Source organism: Chiloscyllium punctatum, chromosome X (assembly GCF_047496795.1).
Source record: "Chiloscyllium punctatum isolate Juve2018m chromosome X, sChiPun1.3, whole genome shotgun sequence".
In the NCBI taxonomy this organism is placed as follows: Eukaryota; Metazoa; Chordata; class Chondrichthyes; order Orectolobiformes; family Hemiscylliidae; genus Chiloscyllium; species Chiloscyllium punctatum.
The window spans coordinates 17,330,627-17,348,955 of NC_092791.1; the positions used below are offsets into that span (position 1 = coordinate 17,330,627).

The 18,329-nt window shown below is 41.7% G+C and overlaps 1 protein-coding gene across 2 annotated transcripts in view; it reads right to left on the reverse strand.

Annotated features, from left to right (window-relative positions):
• The window catches only part of dazap2 (DAZ associated protein 2), a 71,752-nt gene that overhangs the window by 21,653 nt on the left and 31,770 nt on the right, over nucleotides 1-18,329 (reverse strand). Inside the window, exon 1 of one of the 2 annotated variants that reach the window (XM_072567309.1) lies at nucleotides 13,216-13,365. The exons of the other annotated variant lie outside the window; for it this stretch is intronic. Coding sequence (XP_072423410.1) covers nucleotides 13,216-13,228 — 13 coding nt within the window. The 5' untranslated portion in view covers nucleotides 13,229-13,365. Of the gene's footprint in view, nucleotides 1-13,215; nucleotides 13,366-18,329 lie in introns of those variants that run through there. 2 annotated transcript variants of the gene reach the window in all.

Below are 18,329 nucleotides of genomic sequence, written 5' to 3' on the forward strand. Positions count from 1 at the left end.
TCTCAGCCAGTAAACTAAGAAACAAAAAGAAGAAAAAAAAAATGTTTTTAAAATGTCTGTCCACTTCTGAGTTCCATTTTCACATCTCGTGAAATAAATGACTGAAGCATACACATGGACTCAAGTTAAAATACGAACCAAACTTTAAAAATATTAATGTTATCATTCTGGAGATATTTGACATTGTACATATGTAAAATTAGTCCTTCAGGGTCAGTTAGCCTATTTAGCAGTAATTATGAACTTCGTGTGCTGAAAATCAAACTCCTACTATTCTCAAAGGCATCTCAAAAGTTTAATTCTTTTGGAGAACTACACAAGGTCCCCACTTTACCTGTCAGATAGACCCAGGTTAACCGATAACATGGACAAAACTTCTGTACTTAACTGTATTTTGCAAATAAAATATGTTGTAACCATAGGGGAAAAACTACGAATGGTCAACATAGAACTCTCCTACTTTAAACTCTAATACCCTTTTAAAACATCCCACCTACCCACAGACATACACATACATACATACATACAAACAAACAAACAAACAAGGGTGTCATGACTGGAAAGAAACAAAATATTGGGGAAACAGCTGAAATCACTAGTCCTCAGGATTCAATGAGGTATTCATTTCATTTCCCAAGTTGCTCAGTTCTCTGATCTTTTCCTTTGAGCTCTGAGACGTCTTCACAAGATGTACAAAGCAACTGAGTTATGAATTATAAAGTCTCTGATGCATTGGTTAGAAGTTACAGAGTTTACTGCACCTAGTGGGATAAAATGAACTGACTTTCTTCAGGAGGGAGCGAGATGAAAAAAAAAGAGAGGAGACAAAGACTTCCAATATCGTTCACCCCATCATTCAGGTACTCAAATAGTTCCGGAGAAGGGTCAGCAGACTCGAAATGTGAACTCTATTTCTCTCCATAGATGCTCTCAGACCTGCTGCATTTCACCAACGTTTTTGGTTTTTGTTTCAGTTCTTCAGCATCCGTAGTTCTTAGTTTTAATTTGACCAACAATATAGTTGCTGTTGGCCTTTAATTTGTGCAGATGTGACCAGTTGCAGATGTCAATCAGCAACCTGTTGCCAGCCAAACCTCACTTTGTAGGCAGCTCCCTGGAGCCAAGCCATCTCCTGTTACGGCATCCTCTAGTGCAGGACTTACAATGAGCTTCAGTGACTTGCTTTTTTGAAGAAAAGCATCTCTCTCTCTCCTTCCTCAGTCCTTTTCAGTTCAATTCACGATAAAGAAGTAAACTAAAATGGTACGGTCTTTATAATAGTAAACTGTAACAGCATCCTTATTCAACAAGGTGCAACATTCCCCACAATCTTTGGAGCAAAACTAATAACCTAAAAATGGAAGTTTTCATTCAGTTTTATTCAAGCAAACTCTAAAAAGCAACGGAGTCATGTTGCAGCTGTACAGGAAGTTGGTGAGGCCACTTTTGGAGTACTGCGTACAATCCTAGTTGCCCTGCTGTACAAAAAGGATATTATTAAATTGGGAAGGGTGCAAAAATTAAAAAAAAAAGATTTACCAGGATGTTACTGGGACTGGAGGGTTTGAGTTGTAAGGGGGAGGCTGGAACATTTTTCACTGGAGTATAGGAGGTTGAGGAGTGACCTTATAAAAAGGTTTATAAAATCACAAGGGTGAATATAAGGTGAATAGCAATGATTTTTCCCTTGGGTAGGGGAGTCCAAAACTAGAGGGTACAGATTTAAGGCAAGAGGAAAAAGATTTAAAAAGGGACCTGGGGCAGCTTTTTCCACAGAGGGTGGTTCGTATGTGGAATGAACTGCCAGAGGAAGTGGTAAATGCAGGTAACAGTTCTAATTTTTAAAAGACATTTGGACAGGAAAGGTTGACAGGGATATGGCCAAACAAAGGCAAATGGGACGAATTTAGTTTGGAAAATCTGGTTAGCATGGACAAGTTGGACTGAAGGGTCTGTTTTCACCCTGTATGAGTCTATGAAAGGAGAAGGAACCTTATAGAGAGGTGTAAGATTGAAGGGCATGGAGAGGTGAATAGAAAGAAGCTGTTCCCCTTAGTTGAAGGGTCAGTAACAAAGGGGCATAAATTTTAAAAAGGTGAGAGGCAGGAGGTTGAGGGTATTTGAGAAAACATTTTTTCACCTGGAGGCTGACAGGAGTCTGGAATACGATACCTAGGGGAACAGTATAGGTGGGCAACCTCAACCTTTAAAAAGAAAAAAGGTATGTGGATGAGCATTTGAAACTGTATAACATTCAAAGCTATGGGCCTAGTACAGGGTAATGGGAGCAGAGTAGATGTAGAATTGCTTTGAGTCAGTGCAGACTTGATGGCATTTAGTACTGTACAATTCTATGATTTACCATCTGTGTCAGCTGCAAACCTGGAGAAAATGCATTAAATCACTGACAGCAACTTCCACGGTTACAGTTGCCAGAGTTCCTGTCAGCTTCAATGATGATGACCACTGGTACTTTCACTATCATTACTCCAACAAAATCCTGCCATTTTAGTCCAGAACTCAATGCGTGGAACAGATTTGCTGTACCACTGCCCTCCAGTATTCACCACTTGTCAAGCCCAGGTGATAGTTTTACTACACACCTCCTAGCAGCACTCAAACATCCTCTAAACACTGTACATCAGTCTTGTACAGTATTCATGTTTTCCAATGGCGAGGCAAACACTAACAGACAAGCTATGAATCACGTTTATCATGTAAATTTACAACAGAGTAAGATTGACACATTTTACTAGGTTTTTGTAAACTAACAAAATTTCTCACTAGTGCTTTCAAAGCATCTCAGAACACTAACATTTCATTGATAACATAAGAAAAATTCTGTTCATGAAATCACATATTCATGTCTGGAATCAACTGCCTGAAGGGTGGATATTCATTTAAAAGCACTCGGTTCAAAATTCAAAACAGCCTTTTTCTGCTGAGCTTGTGTACCAGTTACTTTCCATCACATGTCTTCCACTGGGAGCAACCCTTCAGTAAACATACACTCTCCTACAGCATGACTCTATTGCAATACAACAACCATATATTTATATAGTGCTTTTAATACAAAATTAAAAATGTCCCAAGGAGGTTCACAGGAGCACTACACAAACAAACAAGATACCAAGTCACAAGCTATTCTGTCAGATGACTAAAAGCTTGGTCAATGAGGTAGGTAGTAAGAAATAGGTCTCAAAAGGAGGAAAGCAAGGTAGAACAATTGTAAGTAGGAATGCACAAGAGGCCAGAATTACAGTATACTGGATTAGTGGTGCTGGAAGAGCACAGCAGTTCAGACAGCATCCAACGAGCAGCAAAATCGACGTTTCGGGCAAAAGCCCTTCATCAGGAATAAAGGCAGTGAGCCTGAAGCGTGGAGAGATAAGCTACAGGAGGGTGGGGGTGGGGAGAGAGTAGCAAAGAGTACAATGGGTGAGTGGGGGAGGGGATGAAGGTGATAGGTCAAGGAGAAGAGGGTGGAGTGGATAGGTGGAAAAGGAGATAGGCAGGTCGGACAAGTCCGGACAAGTCATGGGGACAGTTACTGAGCTGGGGGAAGGGGAAAATGAGGAAGCTGTTGAAGTCCACATTGATGCCCTGGGGTTGAAGTGTTCCGAGGCGGAAGATGAGGCGTTCTTCCTCCAGGCGTCTGGTGGTGAGGGAGCGGCGGTGAAGGAGGCCCAGGACCTCCATGTCCTCGGCAGAGTGGGAGGGGGAGTTGAAATGTTGGGCCACGGGGCGGTTTGGTTGATTGGTGCGAGTGTCTCGGAGATGTTCCCTAAAGCGCTCTGCTAGGAGGCGCCCAGTCTCCCCAATGTAGAGGAGACCACATCGGGAGCAACGGATACAATAAATGATATTAGTGGATGTGCAGGTAAAAGTTTGATGGATGTGGAAGGCTCCTTTAGGGCCTTGGAGAGAGGTGAGGGAGGTGGTGTGGGCACAGGTTTTACAGTTCCTGCGGTGGCAGGGGAAAGTGCCAAAATGGGAGGGTGGTGTGGACCTGACCAGGTAGTCACGGAGGGAACGGTCTTTGCGGAAGGCGGAAAGGGGTGGGGAGGGAAATATATCCCTGGTGGTGAGGTCTTTTTGGAGGTGGCGGAAATGTCGGCGGATGATTTGGTTTATGTGAAGGTTTGTAGGGTGGAACGTGAGCACCAGGGGCGTTCTGTCCTTGTTACGGTTGGAGGGGTGGGGTCTGAGGGCGGAGGTGCGGGATGTGGACGAGATGCGTTGGAGGGCATCTTTAACCACGTGGGAAGGAAAATTGCGGTCTCTAAAGAAGGAGGCCATCTGGTGTGTTCTATGGTGGAACTGGTCCTCCTGGGAGCAGATATGGCGGAGGCGGAGAAATTGGGAATACGGGATGGCATTTTTGCAAGAGATAGGGTGGGAAGAGGTGTAATCCAGGTAGCTATGGGAGTCGGTGGGTTTGTAAAAAATGTCAGTGTCAAGTCGGTCGTCACTAATGGAGATGGAGAGGTCCAGGAAGGGGTGCGAGGTGTCAGAGATGGTCCAGGTAAATTTAAGGTCAGGGTGGAATGTGCTGGTGAAGTTGAGGAATTGCTCAACCTCCTTGCGGGAGCACGAGGTGGCGGCAATGCAGTCATCAATGTAGTGGAGGATTACAGTATACCTACCTGGAAGCTGTATGGGGTTGGAGGAGATTACAGAGATATGGAGTACTAAGACCACTGAGGGACTCGAAAAGAAGAGCTGAAAGATTTAAAATCAAGATGTTACCTGACTGGGAGGCAATGAAAGTCAGCGAGCACAGGGCTGATTAGTGGAATGAAACTTCCTTTCAATTAAGACACGAGGAGTAAAGTTTTGGAAGAGCTCCAAAGTGTGGGAGACCAGTGTGAGGGAACAGGAGCAGGAAGAGAAGACACTGAGTGACACTGAGTGATTCTCTGGTTATGAGAATAAGAATGGAAACAGATGAGCGCAGTCTCCTCACTCCACTCTCACCTTCACCCCACCCTCCAGCTGGATGACAGTGGAAAGGGGCTGGAGGAGGATGGTGTGGTCACTGCGTCAAAGGTTGCAGACAGCTCAAGGAGACTGGGGGGAGGAATTTACCACAGTCAAACATACCTGTCACATGATATCATTTCATAGCTTTATTTGAAATTACATGCTTTTGGAGCACTGCTCCTTCGTCAGGTGAAGCAGCAGCAGTCAGAGAGCTTGTGATTTCAAAGAAACCTCTTGAGCTATGAGCTGGTGTGTGAACTCTGATTTTGTCTACCTCAGTCCAACCCGGCACCTCCACATCTTAGTCACATAGGACCAATAGAGCCAACAGCCACTTGAAGTTTGTTTAAACAATACAAATCACCAACACCAGAAACAAGTTCTAAAATACCAAAACTGTTTTCGGAAATCATCCCACCACAATGCTATGGGAAATAGCACTGGTTAAAAGGTAAACCAGATACAAATTTTATTGAAAATTGCTTTTATGCCAGAATACTTAAATTTTCTTCAAAATTTATTGACATTGACATTACTGGAAATAAAACATATTCTATTGCTTCTTACATTAAAAAAAACCCCTTCGTTTTTTCTTGTTGACTCTTTAACATTGCAAGTCTCTTCCTCTGCTGTCCTTGACGTTTATCTGGATTTTTGATGTCCTGAATGTGTGGGCTTAACACTGGGAAGTCAATTACAAGCTGTGGCCACTAGATGGAAGCGATATACTCACTGTTTGGTGCCGCACACAAAATGGATCACTTTCTGAAGTAAAATGCTGTATACCATTTTGAGCCGTATGCAACATTCCCAGATAAGGTAGAGCATGAAGGAACACGCAGAGCAAAGCTTCCTCTCCTTTGCATCAGTGGATGAAGATCTTTAACGCACCATAAAACTAATTCAATTAAATAAATAACCGGTGTAGCATTTTGCTATACATAGAACACAAAGAAAATCAGAGTATTAAAAGAGCACTTGCTGCTCCCAGTATGATGAGTCGAATTCTCACAGAACCTGAGTGGCGTTGGTCTATTTAGAATCAAATAACAGCAATAAGGAGAAGGAGGTGGCATTTGTGCTCCGAAATGAAATAACACATGCCTTGTTTCACACAGCAAGCTTCACAGCCAGTCTAAAAACCAACATTTCATATTTTTCCATTTAGTTTGGATTGAATCCTAGGTCACAAACCTAAAAAGACAGACTGCCTGCAAATGCAATGCACCTATATTCCCTCTATTCCTAAAGCCTCCTTCAAAATAATCCATCTCCCTTTTATACCAGAAATTCTCTCTCTTATCAAGGTCTCTTAAACCAATGGCTTATCAAGACCCTAAACACTGCAGTCATATTTAAACAACTTCTTCTAGCACCTTACTCATCAAATGCAGAAAAGACTCACTATATGAAAGGCCATCTTTACTTTCAGAACTCTTCAGTCTCTCTTGACTTGTGCCCATAATACCATAAACATGGTTCTCACTTTCTTGCTGTGTTTTCAATGTTTAAAAATCAAGAAGCATCATCTTTTACTCCAACTCAGTATTTTGGAAAAGCTCAGCATTGCAAACTCTTCACTTCCCTTCGGATTACAAGTTCTGTAGGTGTTATGGCACAAGACTGGTTCCAAATTGTTGTGAATTTGACTGCAGAGAGACACTGCTATAATACGGCATAGTGGCCTTCTTTCACTTTTGGGAAATAGGTGGTGATCTCCAGTCATCTGATGCCACAGCCAAGATCAGGAATTCAGTGGTTAAACATACATACAAACATACATCCCACTGTTCAGTGGCTCGCTACACCAAAAGTATAGGCTTGAATAAGAGTAGCTGACATATTTAGCAATCAGGGGAAAAAAAATGTTTAAAACTTCCCAGAGGCTAATGGTTGAACACAGCACGAGAAGTTGCCTAGATACTTACCCACCAAAAGCAGGATAAATCCAACTCAGCCAATTAGAACTTTAGTAGCCTACTCCAAATAATTAAAGTCATCGAAGGAGCACTGTCATGTACATCGATGCTCAGTTTGTATGCCAACAGGGCCACTCAATTCCAGACCTCATTAGTCTTGTCACAAAACATGGGCAGAAGACTAGAATCCTAGGCGTAACGTGAAAGTGATTGCCCCGGATATCAAGACAGCATTTGGCTGCCTATGGCACCAAGCAGCCCAACTAACATGCCTGATGAAGGGCTTTTGCCTGAAACGTTAATTTTCCTGCTCCTCAGATGCTGCATGACCTGCTGTGCTTTTCCTACTCAAATCTTGACAACTAATATTGAAGTCAATGGAAATCAGGAGAAAATTCTCAGCGAGCTCATATCTAGCACAAAGGAAGACAATCGTGATTGTTGAAAGCCAAAGCCAATCCATTTGGGCCAAAGTGTAACACTGCAGCCATGACTCAAAGTGGCCCAGCAGGCTCAAATATCTTCTGTTACTTCAGCAGTAAACTTCTGGAGAAGGGTCACTGAATCTGAACATTAACTCTGTTTTCTCTCCGGATGCTGCCAGACCTGCTGGGTTTTTCCAGCAATTTCTGTTCACGTTTAAGCATGAATGTTCCTGTTAGTGTGAAGGGCAAGTGGCAGGAGTAGAGAAAACTGGATAACTGGAGATATTGAAGCTGTAGTCAAGAAAAACGAGGTGCACAATAGATATAATCAGCTGGGATCAAGAGAATCCCTGAAGGAGTATAGTGGGTGTAAGAGTACACCTAAGGTGGAAATCAGGATGGAAAAAAAAGGGGATATTAATCTTATCTGCCAAAACTATCTAAAGAGATTCTACAAGTATATTAGGGGCAAGAGTAACGAGGGAGTTAACAGGGCCCCTTAAAAAAAAATCAATCAACGAGGCCATCTATGTGTGGAATCACAGGAGATAGGTGAGAACCTAAATGAATATTGTGTGTCAATATTTATGGAAGTGAAGGAACTCCAGTAATAAATCTTGTAGACTCTTTTCAAGAAAATCTTTTCATTACAGAAGAGAAGGTGCTAGAGGTTTGAAAATGAATAAAAAGGTGGATAAATCTCTGGGTCCTGATCAAGTATATCGCAGGACATTGTGGGAAGCTCGAGAAGAAATTGCTGGGCCTCTTGCTGAAATATTCACATCATCAATAGCTTTGAGTGAGGTGGCAGAAAAGTGTAAGGGGTCTAATGTTGTGTGACTATTTTTAAAAGTCTGCAAAAGGAACTATAGATTGGCGAGTCTGACATCATAGTGGGTAAGTTGTTGGAGGGGATTCAGACAGGGTCTACGTGCATTTGGAAAGAGATAATCAGCATAGCTTTGTGCTTTGAAAATAGTGTCTCACAAACTTGACTGACAGGAAGGCAATGGTCTAATGCTATTCCTGCTGGACTCTTAATCTAGACACCCAAGTAATATTCTGGGGACCTGGGTTTGAATCCTGCCATGTCAGATGGTGGAATTTGAATTCAATAAAAATCTTAAATTAACAGCTAATGATGTTCATGAATCCATTGTCAACTGTTGGAAAAACCCATCTAGTCAACTAATGTCCTTTAGAGAAGGAAATTGCCAAGCTTACCTGGTCTGGCCTATATGTGACTTCAGATCCACAGAAATGTGATTGACTCTAACTGTCCACTGGGGTAATTAGGGACAGGCAACAAATGCTGTCCCAGCCAGTGATGTCTTCATCCCATGAAAGAATTTTAGATTAGATTAGATTGCCTACTGTCCGGAAACAGGCCAGTTGGCCCAACAAGTCCATACCAGCCCTCCAAAGAGTAACCCACCCAGACCCATTTCCCTCTGACTAATGCACCTAACACTATGGGCAATTTAACATGACCAATTCACCTGACCTGCACATCTTTGGATTGTGGGAGGAAACTAGAGTACCCAGAGGAAACCCACACAGACGGGGATAGAAGGTGCAAACTCCGCACAACCAGTTGCCCGAGTCTTTCGATTTAAAAACTGAGTTTTTTTGAAGAGGTGACTAAGAAGACAGATGAAGTCAGAGCAGTAAAAGTTGACTACATGAACTTTAACAAGGTTCTACATGGTAGACTCAATGGTAAAGTAAGATCACATGGGATCAAGGAAGAGTAGCCAACTGGATACAAAATTGACTTGATGGTAGGAAACAGAGGAATGCTGGTCCAGTGTTGTTGTTCAAAATGGAGTCCTGTGACCACCGATGTGCTGCAAGGATCGGTGGTGGGTCCACTGTTCTTCGTCATTTATATAAACAATTTGGATAAAAATATAGGAGGCAAGGTGATGACACCAAAATTGGTGGTAGAGTGGATAGTGAAGAAAGGTACCTAAGAATACAACAGAGCCTCTCCCAACTGGCCCAAAGGTTCAAGGAGTGGCAGATGGTGTTTAATTTAGATAAATGCAAGATGTTGCATTTTGCTAAGACAAACCAAGGCTGAATTTATATACTTAATGGTGAGACCCTGGCGAGTGTTGTCAAACAGAGACCTAAGGGTTCAGGTACATAGTTCCTTGAGAGTGGTGTCACAGGTGGTCAGGTTGGTAAAGCCATTTGGCACGCTTGCCTTCAGTCAGAGCACTGAGTACAGGAATTGGGATATCATGTCACAGTTGTACAAGATATTGTTAAGGCCACATTTGGAGTACTGTGTACAATTCTGGTTGTCCGGCGTTAGGAAGGAGGCAATTAAATTGGATCGGTGCAAGAAAAAAAGATTTACAAGGATGCTGCCAAGACTGGAGGGTTTGGGTTATAAAGGAAAGGCTGGGACTTTTTCTCACTGGAGCATAAGAAGCTGTGGGGGTGACTTATAGAGGTTTATAAAATCATGAGGGGCATAGATAAGATGAATAGCCAAGATCTTTTCCCCCAAGGGCGGGGGGATACTAAACTAGGCAACATACATTTAAAGTGAGAGGGGAAAGATTTAAAAGGGACCTGAGGGGCAACTTTTTCACACAGAGGGTGGTGCATGTATGGAACGAACTGCCAGAGGAGGTGGTGGAGGAGAGCACAATTAACATTTAAAAGACATTTGGACAGGTGCATGAAAAGGAAAGGTTTAGAAGGATATGGACACAGGCAAATGAGATTAGTTCAACTTACGAAACTTGGTCAGCGTGGACAAGATGGGCCAAAGGGCCTGTTTCCGTGCTGTGTGACTCTAATAACCTTTCCTGTTTGCTGTTGATGACAATTATATACTTAGTGTCTGAATTTTGTGACAATAATAAAAAGGGGTAAACTGTCAGCTTTTGCTGTAATTACTCATCTGAAACTGCCACTAACATCTGGAACATGTGCACTCATTGCAAAATGTAGAAAACCAGAAGACGCTGTCAGGAGAATCTTCACTTTTCCATTGGATGCACTGAAGTCTTCCCAGAGTACAGATCAAGTAGAAATTGTTGAACAGATATGAACTTCCCCATGAACTGTGATTAGGCTTTTAATGGCAGACTGCCTTCATAATTACTTTTCATTAGACTCTCTGGTCCTGTGAACATTTTTTTTAAATTATGGAATGTTAAATTTCTCCAAACTTATGCTGGAAATTTCACATTTTAAAATGGGCTCCCCCCAAAAAACATAAACTTAGTTTTACTGGTCGAAATAAAACAGTGAAGGAATTAAGTGATTCTTACTTCCTTTTTTGCAGTCTGGTGAGAATACTTCAATGTGATTGTTTGCTTATCTTGGTTTGACATTTATCATTAGATGAAAATCCCATTTCCTTGGTACTAGATCCAAAGTGAAGTCAGGAAAAGTGAATTCCATGCCACAGAGGTCACTGGACCTTTCTGACAGCTTTTAAGTTCACTGACAAGCTCAGTTATTTCACCACTGAAATAATCCATGCCTACATGTATACTTGGATAATAGTCAGTCGTGGCAAATAACATTTATGCCACACAAGTGTCAGGGGATGGTTACCTCAAACAAAATGGAATCTAATCATCCCCCTTTGATGTTCAATGGCATTAGCATTAATCAACATTCAAGACATTGGATACCATCCATGACAAAGCAGTCAAAACTGCAGTGTGTACTGCCACAACTGTTTTGAATGGGCAAGAATGGAATAAAATGTGGAAAAATGTGAGGTTATCCACTTTGGTAGGAAGTACAGATGTGCAGAGTATTTCTTAAATGGTAAGAGGTTGGAAAGTGTAAGTGTACAAAAAGTGACAAGGTTTCCTTGTCAAGACGTCACATCATGAAAATTCAGTAAGCTTTTAGGAAGGCCATTAGAATGTTTGGCTTTATCGCAAGAAGATTTGTAATACAGGAGTAGTGAAGTCTTGCTTAAATTGTATAGGAGCTTGGTTAAGACTGCACCTGGAGTAGTGCGTGCAGTTTTGGTCTCATCTCAGGAAAGATATTATTGCCTCATAGGGAGTGGAATGAAGGCTCACTAGACTAGTTCCTGTGAAGGCAGGACTGTCATCTGAAGGAAGATTGGGCAAACTGAGCCTGTATTCTCTAGTGTTTTGAAGAATGAGGGATTACCTCATTGAAACTTACAAAATACTTAAAGAATAAACAGAGTAGGTGAAAGCAAGACATTTTATCAGATTGGTGAATCCAGAAACAGGGAGAACAACTTAAAAAAAAAGGGATGCCATTTAGGACCAAGATGGGGACAATGTGTTCAGTCAGAGGGTTGCGAAATGTTAGAATTTTCTATCCCAGCAGGCTGTGGAAGCTCAGTCCTCAAGCATATTTAAAGTAGAGGTTTAATAGATTTGTGTTTGTGTTTATGGGGGTAGTAGAAGTAAAAGGCATTGAAGTGTTCAATCAGCAATCTTTTAAATGATGGAACCAGGTCTAAAACCAGGGAGCACAGTTTAAAAATAATGGGGATACTACATAGGTCTGAAACACAGAGAAATTTTATTATTCAGAGGGTTGTGAATCCTTAGAATTCTCTGCCAAAGACCCATGGAAGCTCTATCTTAGAGTATGGTTAAAAGGGAAAGATTGATTTCTGATTACCAAAGATGTAAATGATTCTGAGAGTAAGGTGGGTAAAAACACTTTGAAATGTTTGATTGTATTACATGGTAGGGCAGGCTCAGTGAATTGAATGAAACTCCTGTTCCTAAAAAGCAACTAAGATGGGGAAATAAATCCAACTTTCACCTTTCAGAGTTTAATAATCTTAAACATGAAACAATTGCTTGAGGAATCCAGGGCATAAATCAGATCCAATGGTGCAGAATTGTGGTAGACATTATCCAGAAACTGTTCTCCATTTCAAACTGTAAAAACCGTCAAGTAGAATGAAGCGACAGTACTCAAGACTTCACTTACAGATTTAGGTTATCGTAAATCACACTATAATGACAGATGCCTCTACTTGCTATAGATAATAAGATTGTTTTTCTTAAAAACATCAGCAGCAGGCAGAGTGGTTATCCACAAGGGACACACACAAAGTTTCAGGCAGTGAAATCTCAATATTATAAACAACACATTTTCTGAGATTAATTAGCTTCATTTTAAACCAGTCTAAAAAGCGTAGAGAGAGGACATTCCCAGTCAGGACAAGATGCACTGAGCAAAACCTTGAGCACCACCTGGCTTGTCAATCTGACATTTTATCAAAATCACAATTATCAGTCAACAACTTTTATTTATCATAGTGCTTTGAAGCGTCACAAACACTGCGCCAAGTGTTGACACCGAGCTAATGCTGCTTTGATACATTATCAAGCTTTTAAACGGTCCACCCCAGTGAGCATCTGCGTTGCCATGAATGGCGCGGTTCACTGTTTGTTGAAAGCTGCACAGAATTCAGAGCAAAAAGGTCGGGCTCCCAACGCAGTCATGGCCATGTATCCAATAACAACTGGGTGCGTGTGGACATTAACATGGCTGTGATGGCCTAACCCGAACAACAGAGGGAGATATACGTCTCCAACGGGCAAAAGGAGATAAACACAAATTTTCCTCAAGGTTGAGAAAATATGTAATAATATTCCTATCAATTGTTACTAGTTTCAATAATAAATTAGAAACAATTCGCAGAGTTCTTGTATAAATCTGGGCTGGTCTCTTGCTTCGATATTTACTCATGAGAAAATCGAAACTGAAGCCTGGCTAATGGTCCCTGTTAGATTGGGCGACCACTCTCACCGCTGCCCCCAAGTCAAACAGTCGCACTTCGGCTAGGATTCACAAAATCGCTGTAAATCACCAGACTCTCCTCGGTTTTAACACGGACAAAAGCCCAGCTTTACCTTTTTTACTCATGCTGAATGCAGTGTAGGCTGTCGATTCCCAGTTTCTCCAAGCTCCGACTGGTTTCGTTCAAGCAATTGACTCACTGCTTCGCACTCACTTCCTTATTCTGGTTCTGCAACGGCGCCACCCGTCACTCCTAGGAAACGAACCTCGACTCTTAAAGGGAAATTATCCTTGTTCAATCATTCTATTTAACACGGGCACCATTTTAATTAAAGACCTTTGGACAGCTCTTTCAAGCCATTGTTTTATTGAAGTTAGACTGATGGAGGGGGGACATAGGGGAGGATTGTGGCTCTGATCATGGCAAAAAACACAGTTCTGAGAAAAAGTCACTGGACCCGAAACATTAACTTTGATTTCTCTCCACAGATGCTGTCAGACCTTTTTCCAGCAATTCCTATTTTTTTGGTGCTGGGCATAGATTTTCTGTAAGAAAGCAAACGTGAATGGAGAGGATAGCAGGAGAGGGTAATGCCCATTACAGTCTAAAGGTCTATCAGTTATTGACTGCTAGTATTTAGCCTTAGCTGCCTTTCAGCTGAGATGTGAAACTAAGTCTTCTCATTCTCACAAGGGGAGACAATAACCTACTATCGCTGTACCAGTAACCCAGGAGCTCAGCTAATGTTCTGGGCTTGAATCCCACCATGGCAGACAGTGGAATTTGAATTCAATTTTTTTAAGGATCTACTAATGTCCATGAAACCATTGTCACCGGAAAAACCCAGCTGATTTGCTAATGTCCTTCAAAGGAAACTGCCATCCTCACCTGGTGTGTAACTTCAGACCCAAAGCAATGTGGTTGACTCTTAACAGTCCTCTGAAATGGCCCAACAAGCCACACTCAGTTATATCAATCATGGCAAAGTCTCAACAAAGAAATCAAACTGGACAGTGCACCTGGCAGAGACAACAAAAATCATGTCAACCCTGCAATGTCCTGTTGACTGAGTCCTCTTGGTTGCCTGTGTTTACTGTCATGTGTCTATCTACAAGATGCACTGCAGAAATTCACCAAGGCTCCTTAGACAGCACCTTCGAAACCCATGACCATTTCCACTGGAAGGACAAGGACATCAGATCCATGAGAACACCATCCCTTGCAAGTTCTCCTCCAAGCCACTCATCATCCTGATTTGGAAATATAATCGCTGTTCCTTCAAAATCTTGGAATTCCCTCCCTCAGGGCATTGTGGGTCAACCCACAGCACATGGACTGCAGCGATTCAAGATGGCAGCTCACCCCCACCTTCTCAAGGGGGCAACTAGGGACGGGTAATAAATGCTGGGCCAGCCAGCAATTCCAATGTCCCACAAGTGAATAAAAAAGGACGTAAAAGATCGCATGACATTTTTTAAGAAAAGCAAAAGTTTTTCTTAGGCTTTCTTGGTGCGATGGCCAATATCTGTCCCTGAAACAATACCACTAAAATATCATTATCTCATTGCCAAACAGAGGACTCCTCCATACAGCAATTTGTTCTCACATTACAATAATGACAACTCTTCAAAAATATATCATTGGCCATAAAATGCATTGGGACGCCCTGAGGTTATGAGAGGTACCCATATAGAAATGGAGGTTCTTATCACCATGTAATCAATACATTCACTTGGGCCAGGAATCGGGGAGCTTTTGCCACCTGTGAAATGGTATCCAACTACAAGCTAACAGCTCAGAGAAAACACTGGAAATTCAGGAAAATATTTCTCTCATCACCCCACATGGGATGAGTTCAGGTAGTGTGGTATCATCACCTGAAGCTTTGCAAATGGGAAAAGAGTTAAGCTCCTCCAGTGTGGGTCCTGTACCTCACTCCTCTGTATCAATTAGACTCTGTGCAAGATCCAGATATTCATGTCCCCCACTGGAGTACATCTCAAATTAGTGTTCCATTCATCTCTTTAACTGTCATTACAATTGATAAACATAGAAACATAGGAAACATGAACAGCAATAGGTGATTTAGTCCACTGAATCCACTCTGCAATTCAACATGATCATGGCTGACTCTACTTCAATGCCATACTCACACTCTTTTCCCATAGTCCTTGATGCCTTTGGCCTCTAAAAATCCAATTATTTCTTTAAAATATTCTGTGACTTGGCCTCCACAATGTTCTGTGGTAGAGAATCCCACTGGTTCATCACTCTCCAAGTGAAGAAATTTCTGCTCAACTCAGTCTGAAATGGCCTACCCACATCCCCAGACTGTAACCCATCGATCTGTACCTCCTAACCAGGAGAAACATCATCCCTGCATCCTGTCTATTCCTGGCAATTGTTTATGTTTCAATGAGATCCCCTTTAATTCTTCTAAACTCCTGTGAATACAGGCTCAATCTTGCATCATACGACAAACATGTTATGCCAGGAATCAGTATGGTGAGCCTTCACTGCACTCCCTCTGTGGTAAGTACTGTAAATCTTTTCAAAGGCAAGGAGACAAAAACTGCATTCAACACTCCAGGTGTGGTCTCACAAAAGCCCATACAGCTGCAGTAAAACTTCCTGGCTCTTGTGATGAATACCAACGTACCATTTGCCTCCTAATTGCTTGCTGCACCTGCATGCTTGTTTTCAATGGCCAGTTGGAAACACATATCCCTTTGCACATCAACATTCCCCAATCTATTACAATTTAAATAATACCCTACCACTCTGTTTTCCTCATCAAAGTGGATAACTTCACAATTATCCATGTTATGCTGCATCTGCTATGCACTGGCTTAGTCAACTTGTCTAAATCATCTTGAAACCTCGTTACAACCTCCTCATAACTCACAATCCCACACAGTCCCAAATTTGTTGACAACACGAACAATGCACTCCTGGGCAAATTGCTGATTACAGTTGTGAATAGCTGGGGCCCAAGCACTGATCCCTGTGGTACCCCACAGCCTTCCACTCTGCTATTTATTCCTACCCTCTACTTCCTGTTTGCCAATCAATTCTCAATCCACGCCAGTATATGACCCCTAATCCCATGTGCTTCGAGTTTGCACATAAACCTCTTACATAGGACTTAAATTTTCTGGAATTTCAAATCCACATCCATTTGTTCTCCCTGCTGGTTACAGTGATTACTTCCTCTGCATTTGTTTTCAAGTGAGTTGGAGTTGCCTTTTTAAGCATTTGTACGGGGTTCTATCATCAAGAGTAGATACTGAGTTTCTTGCAGACCTGTATCCTGTCAGCTCTTCCCTACCAGATGAATGTTTTTCTTTCAGTGATCCGCTCTCAGCAAGCCTAGTCTTTGTAACGAAGCATTGCTAATGTTCAACCTATTTAGTTCCACGCTGATGTTAGAAGCAATTAATCACACCTCACAAGTTCAGCTTATTTGTCTGTGTTTAGACCAAGTCTGTAATCAAGACCAGAGTGGCATGGTGGAACTCAAACTGAGCATTATCGAGAAGGTTATTATTGTGCAAATGCTGGTTGCTAGCACTGTTGATGCAGAACCTATCTAATTAATTTGTGAGTTGCACTTGGGACCAATTAGTTCAATTGGCTAGGAAACTAACACATGGTTTGGAATACTGCCGAAAGCATACAATACAATCCTCATTCCAGCTGATGTACACTTGGGCCCTGCCCTGTAATATATTCATAACATAAGTTATGTTTTACAACCCTTAAAGAATGGTGGATGCTACTTGTAGAAGGAGCAAGCTATGTAAATGAGTTGAATCTGTAACAAGCAGTGACTAGTTTTCTAATCACAAATTATAGAAAATTAAGGCTTATAAAATGTATTAGTTGTAACTTTTCACATATGTGGAACTCAACTTTTTGAGGGGGGCAAAGAAATGCAGATTCTTTTGATTCAAAAACAAATCAAGCAGCATGACCAAGTATATTGTGCAGAGAAGCATCTGTAATGGAGATGGGAACACTAACTGCATACGAAGCACTGTTGACATTCTAGGTTAAAAAATATGATTTTTACGGTATGAAATGTTTTCTAGCAGAAGTAATGAAGATAACGTATGCTTTTTATAAATGACATACCGTACAAAATAAGGCAGATTTACTACTCAAATAAGGGGTACTTTAGTTCCATAAATTTAAATTCTGATAGATACTTTTCCAACACTGGATGACTTAAATTTAAATTCTGATAGATACTTTTCCAACACTGGATGACTTCTGTTTCTCATCTGTAATTGGACCATGATTCCTGATGAAGGGCTTTTGCCTGAAACGTCGATTTTCTGCTGCCTGACCTGCTTTGCTTTTCCAGCACCACTCTAATCTAGACTCTGGTTTCCAGCATCTGCAGTCCTCACTTTTGCCATGTTATCTGTGTCCACTCTGATATCCACTTATCCTCAATGACCTCCTTCAAAAAAGGCTTTTGGAGCAGCTTGTGGTAAAGCCCACTACGAAATAGGCAATTCTGGACTTGGTGATGTGTCATAAGGCAGATTTGATTAAGGAGTTTAAGGTAAAGTTTCCCCTAGGGGGCAGTGACCATAATATGATAAAATTCACTCTGCAGTTTGAGGGGGAGAAGCTGTAATCTGATGTAATCGCATTATAATTGTGTAAAGGTAACTACAAAGATTTTAGTGTGGAACTGGCTGAAATAACTCCACAGAGGCTGGTATCTCATCAAGTCACCCTTTACTTACACGTCGTAAGAAGAGTCCGTAATGATTTTGAATTTTCTGACACACTTCCAGTCACAGCTGACAATAATCAGACTTTGGATGCAGAAAGATCCAGTCCTGGCAAAACTGAAAGAGATGGGGGTGATGGGGGAAACCAAAGGGCCATCACAACCAGAATTGGAACCTTTTTGAACTTGAAGAGACCAGATCACAGGACAGGATGGCATATTATTATGGGAGCAAGAATGATTGTCCCAAGCAAAAGTTTCCATCAGATACTGGCTGAATTCATTCTGTGAGGTCCACCTGGCTGACCTCATTACAATCACTACACTGGCTAGAGTTGACATTGTATCACTGGAGAATGTGCCTGGAGAAGTAGCAATGTGGAACAAAGAAATGATAGAAGAACTGAATAGGTACTTCGCATCAGTCTTTATGGTGGAAGATACCACCTTCAGGAAAGGTGGGGGGAGGGGGGTGGTGGGCA